Below are 10,400 nucleotides of genomic sequence, written 5' to 3'. Positions count from 1 at the left end.
CACAGCAGAATCTGCACAAACCTCCGAATCAGGCCCACACTGAATCCTCCAAGATCTTATGTCTTTTCCTTTCTATTTTCCGATACTGCCATGATAGTCCTGGATCTCATTCTATAGCCTGTGATATGATATAATTATCCTCCGATAGATTCCTGAGAGCGGATTTGTAGAAGAGATGAAAGGACACCGGAAAGTGACGGACGATTTATTGCAGATTACTGTTGTGTGGAATCAGGGAACGCACCAATATCGATACCGCACCGATTATCCCGGGTGTCAGTGACTGACATGACGGCTCTGATAAGTAATCATAATATAATCTTTACTTTCCAGAAAGTTTGATCACCGCAGAAACCATTGCTCCAATACCATCAAATATTCTGTGCAGCGGAGCTTGTCCCATGAAGGCCGGTGTGGTGACCACGCCATGTGTCTTGTCCACGTGCACCTCGTGGAACATGGAGAGTTAAGGAGCAGAAACAATAATCCTGCACATTGGATACAATGAAACACTGACATAACACAAGATGTATCTCGTCTATCCTATACTGGATCCACACACTAAGCACCTGCACAGCCGCACACACTAAGCAGCCGCACACACTAAGCACCCGCCCAGCCGCACACACTAAGCAGCCGCCCAGCCGCACACACTAAGCACCCGCCCAGCCGCACACACTAAGCACCCGTCCAGCCGCACACACTAAGCAGCCGCACACACTAAGCACCCGCCCAGCCGCACACACTAAGCACCCGCCCAGCCACACATATTAAGCACCTGCCCAGCCGCACACACTAAGCACCCGCCCAGCCGCACACACTAAGCACCCGCCCAGCCACACGCACTAAGCACACGCCCAGCCACACACACTAAGCACACGCCCAGCCACACACACTAAGCACACGCCCAGCCACACACACTAAGCGCCCAGCCACACACACACACACTTAGCACCCGCCCAGCCGCACACACTAAGCACCCGCCCAGCCGCACACACTAAGCACCCGTCCAGCCGCACACACTAAGCAGCCGCACACACTAAGCACCCGCCCAGCCGCACACACTAAGCACCCGCCCAGCCACACATATTAAGCACCTGCCCAGCCGCACACACTAAGCACCCGCCCAGCCGCACACACTAAGCACCCGCCCAGCCACACGCACTAAGCACACGCCCAGCCACACACACTAAGCACACGCCCAGCCACACACACTAAGCACACGCCCAGCCACACACACTAAGCGCCCAGCCACACACACACACACTTAGCACCCGCCCAGCCGCACACACTAAGCACCCGCCCAGCCGCACACACTAAGCACCCGCCCAGCCGCACACACTAAGCACCCGCCCAGCCACACACCGGAGCCTTGGCAGCTACCATCACCCACCCAGCCACAAACTAAGCACCCGCCCAGCCACACACTCTAAGCACCCGCCCAGCCACACACACTAAGCACCCGCCCAGCCACACACACTAAGCACCCGCCCAGCCACACACACTAAGCACCCGCCCAGCCACACACTAAGCACCCACCCAGTCACACACCGGAGCCTTGGCAGCTACCATCACCCACCCAGCCACACACTAAGCACCCGCCTAGTCACACACACTAAGCACCCGCCCAGCCACACACACTAAGCACCCGCCCAGCCACACACACTAAGCACCCACCCAGCCGCACACTAAGCACCCGCCCAGCCACACACTAAGCGCCCAGCCACACACACTAAGCACCCGCCCAGGCACACACACTAAGCACCCGCCCAGTCACACACACTAAGCACTCGCCCAGGCACACACTCTAAGCACCCGCCCAGTCACACACACTAAGCACCCGCCCAGCCGCACACACTAAGCACCCGCCCAGCCGCACACACTAAGCACCCGCCCAGCCACACACACTAAGCACCCGCCCAGCCACACACAAAGCACCCGCCCAGGCACACACACTAAGCACCCGCCCAGCCACACACCGGAGCCATGTATCTCTACCCGGGGCAGCTGCCATCACCCACTCAGCCACACACCGGAGCCATGTATCTCCACCCGGGGAAGCTGCCATCACCCACCCTGCCACACACCGGAGCCTTGTATCTCTACCCGGGGCAGCTGCCATCACCCACTCAGCCACATACAGGAGCCATGTATCTCTACCAGGGGCAGCTGCCATCACCCACTCTGCCACACACCGGAGCCTTGTATCTCTACCCGGGGAAGCTGCCATCACCCACCCTGCCACACACCGGAGCCATGTATCTCTACCCCGGGCAGCTGCCATCACCCACCCTGCCACACACCGGACTCTTGTATCTATACCCGGGGCAGCTGCCATCACCCACTCAGCCACACACCGGAGCCATGTATCTCTACCCGGGGCAGCTGCCATCACCCACTCAGCCACACACCGGAGCCTTGTATCTCTACCCGGGGAAGCTGCCATCACCCACTCAGCCACACACCGGACCCTTGTATCTCTACCCGGGGCAGCTGCCATCACCCACTCAGCCACACACCGGAGCCATGTATCTCTACCCGGGGCAGCTGCCATCACCCACCCTGCCACACACCGGAGCCATGTATCTCTACCCGGGTCAGCTGCCATCACCCACCCTGCCACACACCGGAGCCATGTATCTCTACCCGGGGCAGCTGCCATCACCCACCCTGCCGCACACCGGACCCTTGTATCTATACCCGGGGCAGCTGCCATCACCCACCCTGCCACACACCGGAGCCATGTATCTCTACCCGGGGCAGCTGCCATCACCCACCCTGCCACACACCGGACCCATGTATCTCTACCCAGGGCAGCTGCCATCACCCACCCTGCCACACACCGGACCCTTGTATCTCTACCTGGGTCAGCTGCCATCACCCACCCTGCCACACACCGGAGCCATGTATCTCTACCCGGGGCAGCTGCCATCACCCACCCTGCCGCACACCGGACCCTTGTATCTATACCCGGGGCAGCTGCCATCACCCACCCTGCCACACACCGGAGCCATGTATCTCTACCCGGGGCAGCTGCCATCACCCACCCTGCCACACACCGGACCCATGTATCTCTACCCAGGGCAGCTGCCATCACCCACTCAGCCACACACCGGACCCTTGTATCTCTACCTGGGTCAGCTGCCATCACCCACCCTGCCACACACCGGAGCCATGTATCTCTACCCGGGGCAGCTGCCATCACCCACTCAGCCACACACCGGACCCTTGTATCTCTACCCAGGGCAGCTGCCATCACCCACCCTGCCACACACCGGAGCCTTGTATCTCTACCCAGGGCAGCTGCCATCACCCACCCTGCCACACACCGGAGCCATGTATCTCTACCCGGGTCAGCTGCCATCACCCACCCTGCCACACACCGGAGCCATGTATCTCTACCCGGGGCAGCTGCCATCACCCACCCTGCCGCACACCGGACCCTTGTATCTATACCCGGGGCAGCTGCCATCACCCACTCAGCCACACACCGGAGCCATGTATCTCTACCCGGGGCAGCTGCCATCACCCACCCTGCCACACACCGGACCCTTGTATCTCTACCCGGGGAAGCTGCCATCACCCACCCTGCCACACACCGGAGCCATGTATCTCTACCCGGGGCAGCTGCCATCACCCACCCTGCCACACACCGGACCCTTGTATCTCTACCCGGGGAAGCTGCCATCACCCACTCAGCCACACACCGGACCCTTGTATCTCTACCCGGGGCAGCTGCCATCACCCACCCTGCCACACACCGGAGCCATGTATCTCTACCCGGGGCAGCTGCCATCACCCACCCTGCCACACACCGGACCCATGTATCTCTACCCAGGGCAGCTGCCATCACCCACTCAGCCACACACCGGACCCTTGTATCTCTACCCGGGGCAGCTGCCATCACCCACCCTGCCACACACCGGACCCTTGTATCTCTACCCGGGGAAGCTGCCATCACCCACTCAGCCACACACCGGACCCTTGTATCTCTACCCGGGGCAGCTGCCATCACCCACTCAGCCACACACCGGACCCTTGTATCTCTACCCGGGGCAGCTGCCATCACCCACCCTGCCACACACCGGAGCCATGTATCTCTACCCGGGTCAGCTGCCATCACCCACCCTGCCACACACCGGAGCCATGTATCTCTACCCGGGGCAGCTGCCATCACACACCCTGCCACACACCGGACCCTTGTATCTCTACCCGGGGCAGCTGCCATCACCCACTCAGCCACACACCGGACCCTTGTATCTCTACCCGGGGCAGCTGCCATCACCCACCCTGCCACACACCGGACCCTTGTATCTATACCCGGGGCAGCTGCCATCACCCACTCAGCCACACACCGGAGCCATGTATCTCTACCCGGGGCAGCTGCCATCACCCACCCTGCCACACACCGGAGCCTTGTATCTCTACCCGGGGCAGCTGCCATCACCCTTGCACAGATGGGCTATGCAGGGGGTGGGAATGGGTTTGCGGCTCCCAGTTGTAGAGAACAGGTAATAATGGAGCATTCCCACTGCAGATACAGGCACTGGGGGTACATGTAAGGGAACATTACACAACACACAGACTTACACAGATAACAAGGAACACACACATACACACACATACATACTCTGCGGCTATATACAGCTTCTGGAAGGATATATGCACATCCTTGGCACAGTGTTTGGCTCCCAGGGCATAGATGGCTTTTGCAGTCCCGGCATATGGCCATTTGCCTCCTTGTTCTTCTTCTTGGCCCACAGTCACCTCCACCCCAGGGATGACCTTAGCAGCCAGGACCGGTGCGATACAGCACAGCCTGGGGGAGAGGAGCAGGCAGGATTGTCTCTTACTCCTAATATAGAGCTGGACCCCAACAGGTAAGAGCAGGAGCCCTGAGAACCACCAACTCTCTACCAGCCGGACGGTAAGAAGAAATGTTTGTAACGTGTAGTCAAAAAGAAGATTGCTAATACTCAGGAGTTGCTTACTTACAGCAGCTTTTAAATGGGGGGGGGGGGGGGGGGGGGGAGTCAGTCCCCTATAGTAACACAATTAAAAAAGAAGTAAATAAACCGTGTTAAAAACTGTATGAATTAAAACAACAGTTAATCCAGACTAAAATTCTATAATGTATAGGGCCCAAAGAATGGACGTATATATAACCTGCACTGTCCAATAGCAGCAGTCCGTTAGGCAGTATAGATCCTGGAAATCGCGGTCCTGTATTTGGATGGTGGTGAAGTCCAAATGGGATTGGCAGAATGTCCAATGGGGAATAGCAATGATCTGGGTCTGCACCAACGCGTTTCGCTGGTCCAAGTGTCAGCTTTACCAAGGTGAACTCATATTTATACCCAGAACCGTGTGGGTGTGATTTGCATAATTGATTCACTTGATTAAAAATTATAATAATAAAAAGACCAAAGCGGAGACCGAAATATACAGAAATACCTTATTTGTAAATGAGAGCATAAAATACAGCATAGAAATAATAAAAACATTGGTACTTATATGTTAGCCGGGCGCCCGGCTACGCTACACTGACAACGTAGCTTTGGCTAGCCATTGCCAGGCGCCCGGCTAATAGGTGCGGCCGGGTGGATGGTAGGTGCAGCCGGACGGAGGGGGGAGATGGCGTCCGCCCTGCTGTTACTTACTGGCAGGGCGGTCATCGAGGGCGGTGTGGGGCTGAAGGGCTGCACGGCGGGGGACGTCATCGGTTCGGGAAAGGGCGTAATGGCGCTGAGGGTGGAGATCCCGGCAGCCGTTGGGGGAGCATCACATGGTTTCCCTGCTCCCCCAGCGACACTACGCTAATAGTGTAGTAAGCAGCAAGTGTCATGGCGGCCACGATGCGGGGATCTGAGTCCCGGAGGTGCCGGGGACATCTGGATGGTAAGTATAATGACACACACACACACACACACACTACACAGACACATATACACTACACACACATATACACCCACTAACAGGATCATATGCCCACTATCCACGTCATACCCCGAGTGTCCACGTGGGTGTGGAGTTAATTTTAGAAAGTGTGGTGAGCGCCACGCTTCGGGCTCAGTGGCTCGCCACACTTTCTAAAATTGACTCCACGCCCACGTGGACACTCGGGGTATGACGTGGATAGTGGGCATATGATCCTTTATGTGTTAGCAGGGCTCCAGTTACGTCATTTGCGTAAGTTACGTAGCCAGCAAAGTGGTGCATTGGTATTCTCAATACACCACTACGCAAACTACGTAACGGGCACCCAACTAACATATAAGTACCAATACATCAATATCTCTGTTAGTTTCCATTGACCTTTTATTTCTACTTCTGGGTCATTTCACTACAGATAATAGCTAGTATATATCAAATAAACGGACCAGATCAGTCTAATAAACGCTTTCTAGGATCCTCATGGGCCCATTATAACCTCCCAGTATATAGTGTATATATACCTGTATTGCTTTAGAGGTCATTTTAGAAATTGGGACATATTTCATTTAATTCTACTTGGTAACCGGAAGTGATAGAGCGCATTTCCCACCATCAGGGTGTACATGCATCTCATTACCTCCGGTGGAACGCATCGTTCCGGTCACAATGTCACCGGAAGTGACGTCCCGCTTCTATTACACAGAGAGGGAAGCAGATTAGGACACTTCCTCCTCTCTGGAACGCATCTCCTGGGGCATGTCGTCACCGGAAGTGACGTCCCGCTCTTATTACCAATCCGGACAAAGCCATTTCTTCCCAGTTTAACCTTTTAATCACTATTGGAGATAATGTAACATACTATGTACATATAAGATTCCGGCTGAAACAAATATAATATTATTACGCAAATCGTGGAATTATACGTGGGATCATATCCCGCACTAAAAATATTCTCATTTCTCTGGTTTTCAATTATATCAAGGTAAAAACTTTACATAAAGTAAATTTTACTTTATCATAGATAGACGTCAATTAACAGGGTCAATCCTTAATGCAGGTAAATATATACAATTAATCAAAAACATTCTGCCAATCCCATTTGGACTTCACCTGCTTATTGATCTGACCATTTGGTCCCACATATAGGATGTCTTTGGCGTTATTTCCTGAAGTACTGGTCACATGTACTAGAGAGGTTTATAGTGGTTCACCATCCCAACACAGGACCGCTCCCCTCCAGCCATTTCCAGGATCTATACTGCCGGACAGTGTAGGTTATATATACGTCCATCCTTTGGGACCTATACATTATAGCATTTTGATCTGGATTAACTTGTTTTAATTTATTTTTTATATTGTGATTTATACTATATGTCAGGGGTGGCCAAACCGGTCCTTGAGATCTACCAACGGTCCATGTTTTCCAGGTTACCTAGCTGCTGCACAGCTGTAGTCATTACTAACTGTCACATTTTAAAACATGCTGCATTCACTCCTACTATAGATCCACAGGTTGCCTGGAAAACATGCACCATTGGTAGATCTTGAGGACCGGTTTGGCCACCCCTGCTATATGTGTATATTATTAAAAATAACCTTTAAATTGATTCACTTGGTACAGTTTTGAGCGCTGTTTATTTGCTTTTTTTTTCTTATGTACGGGACGGCAGCTGTTAGTTTGGGATGTTTGGTGCAGACACAGTACCCGTTGATATATAGAGGATGATGGCTATTAGTTAGGGATGTTTTCTGCAGACACAGTACCTGTTGGTATAAAGGGGACGGTGGCTGTTAGTTAGAGATGTTTGGTGCAGACACAGTACCCGGTGGTATATAGAGGACGGCAGCTGTTAGTTTGGGACGTTTGGTGCAGACACAGTACCCGTTGGTATATAGAGGATGATGGCTATTAGTTAGGGATGTTTTCTGCAGACACAGTACCTGTTGGTATAAAGGGGACGGTGGCTGTTAGTTAGAGATGTTTGGTGCAGACACAGTACCCGGTGGTATATAGAGGACGGCAGCTGTTAGTTTGGGACGTTTGGTGCAGACACAGTACCCGTTGGTATATAGAGGATGATGGCTATTAGTTAGGGATGTTTTCGGCAGACACAGTACCTGTTGGTATAAAGGGGATGGTGGCTGTTAGTTAGAGATGTTTGGTGCAGACACAGTACCCGGTGGTTACATAGTTACATAGTAGGTAAGGCTGAAAAAAGACTTGCGTCCATCTAGTTCAACCTGGTATAAATATCCATTGCTGATTTGGTAGGTTCTGCTATTTTACAGACAGATTATATTTCTTATTTGTACCCATGGATGTTTTTCTCCAGTAAATGTTTGTCCAACTTTGCCTTTGTGGTATATAGGGGAAGGTGGCTGTTAGTAAGGGATGTTTTCTGCAGACACAGTACCCGGTGGTATATAGGGGACGGTGGCTGTTAGTTAGGACATTTGGTGCAGACACAGTACCCGGTGGTATATAGGGGATGGTAGCTGTTAGTAAGGGACATTTGGTGCGGATGCAGTACCCGTGGTATATAGGGGACGGTGGCTGTTAGTTAGGGACGTTTGGTGCAGACACAGTACCCGGTGGTATATAGGGGACGGTGGCTGTTAGTTAGGGACGTTTGGTGCAGACACAGTACCCGGTGGTGTATCTAGGGGAAGGTGGCTGTTAGTAAGGGACGTTTTCTGCAGACACAGTACCCGGTGGTATATAGGGGAAGGTGGCTGTTAGTTAGGGACGTTTGGTGCAGACACAGTACCCGGTGGTAAATAGGGGATGGTGGCTGTTAGTAAGGGACATTTGGTGCGGATGCAGTACCCGTGGTATATAGGGGACGGTGGCTGTTAGTTAGGACATTTGGTGCAGACACAGTACCCGGTGGTATATAGGGGATGGTGGCTGTTAGTAAGGGACATTTGGTGCGGATGCAGTACCCGTGGTATATAGGGGACGGTGGCTGTTAGTTAGGGACGTTTGGTGCAGACACAGTACCCGGTGGTATATAGGGGACGGTGGCTGTTAGTTAGGGACGTTTGGTGCAGACACAGTACCCGGTGGTATATAGGGGACGGTGGCTGTTAGTTAGGGACGTTTGGTGCAGACACAGTACCCGGTGGTATATAGGGGACGGTGGCTGTTAGTTAGGGACGTTTGGTGCAGACACAGTACCCGGTGGTGTATATAGGGGAAGGTGGCTGTTAGTAAGGGACATTTGGTGCGGATGCAGTACCCGTGGTATATAGGGGACGGTGGCTGTTAGTTAGGACATTTGGTGCAGACACAGTACCCGGTGGTGTATATAGGGGAAGGTGGCTGTTAGTAAGGGACATTTGGTGCAGACGCAGTACCCGTTGGTATATAGGGGACGGTGGCTGTTAGTTAGGACATTTGGTGCAGACACAGTACCCGGTGGCATATAGGGGATGGTGGCTGTTAGTAAGGGACATTTGGTGCGGATGCAGTACCCGTGCTATATATGTGTACGGGATAGTGGCTGTAAAAGCTCATTAGGTGAGTTGCAGATTTCCATTGGGGTGTTACTGTGTTGCCAGCGGGTAGTAGATATTGGGCACTGCATGGACATGGTGCATTATTAGTGGTAGAGGAGTTACACAGGATGTGACAGGGATTGGTCGTTACATATTACACTCACCCAATCGGCTTCTTCGCTTTGCAAAAATCCTGAAGAACCCGTTCCACGTCACTATGGACCCGGCAGGACTCCCCGTCCACCGCAAAGGAGGAGCTGGCAGGACAAGATGAGAGTCACTGTATGTCTGACAATGACCTCTGACCTCTATAGTTCCAGTAGCCAGTGACTACCTGGCCCATTACTGCTCTGATGGTTAGAGGGGACACACTCTGGGCTCATACACAGGCTGCAGGAGTAAATGGACTGGATCCTGGTAGTGTCATGGGCACGGAAGTATCGGTGTCTATACTCCTAGGACAGAGCGTTACCTTGGGGGCAGCTGGGAACCATTTCTCTCCTCCGTCCCTCCTGCTGCACAGACAGCTGGAGGGATAGTACAGTTGGGGAAGGATGTGTTGTACATAGTAGGGGAGTGGTCCAATGGCGGCCATTATCTCTATCGTTATTTCTGCATTTTCTCCCTGCTCACTCTTTGTACCTACTGGCCTTAAGCACTGTAGTTCTTACATCTGTCGGCTTTTTGTGCCTGTCAACCAACATACGGACAATCTATCATTAAGTTACAATAATGTTCTTCACACTTTTATAAATTCTATACATTTCCTGGGAAGTTTTAGTCTGGATCTGTCCACCCGGGACTAACAGTGTAACCCCCCCACCCTCCCCAGTGACACACACACACACCCCCGGGAGACCCCGGGACTAAACCCACCACCAATACCACCCCCCCCTGGGACTAACATTGACCCCCCCGGGAGACCCTGGGTCTAATAGTGACCCAGGGAGAACCCAGGTCTAACGGTG

The 10,400-nt window shown here is 53.1% G+C and overlaps 1 protein-coding gene across 1 annotated transcript in view; it reads right to left on the bottom strand.

The window, feature by feature from the left end:
* Window positions 1-191: 191 nt before the first annotated feature.
* GATD3 (glutamine amidotransferase class 1 domain containing 3) overlaps window positions 192-10,400 on the bottom strand; it is a 31,560-nt gene continuing 21,351 nt past the window's right edge. Inside the window, exons 5-7 of the mRNA XM_083171443.1 lie at window positions 9,597-9,689; window positions 4,663-4,819; window positions 192-451 (exon numbers count right to left, since the gene is read on the bottom strand). Of these exons, the coding sequence (XP_083027569.1) occupies window positions 323-451; window positions 4,663-4,819; window positions 9,597-9,689 (379 nt within the window). The 3' untranslated portion in view covers window positions 192-322. The remainder of the gene's footprint in view (window positions 452-4,662; window positions 4,820-9,596; window positions 9,690-10,400) is intronic.

The sequence above is a fragment of the Crinia signifera genome, chromosome 2 (assembly GCF_055691185.1).
Source record: "Crinia signifera chromosome 2, ASM5569118v1, whole genome shotgun sequence".
Taxonomy (NCBI): Eukaryota; Metazoa; Chordata; class Amphibia; order Anura; family Myobatrachidae; genus Crinia; species Crinia signifera.
The sequence above is the reverse complement of the archived record's forward strand: the minus strand, read 5'-3'. Positions and strand labels throughout refer to the sequence as shown.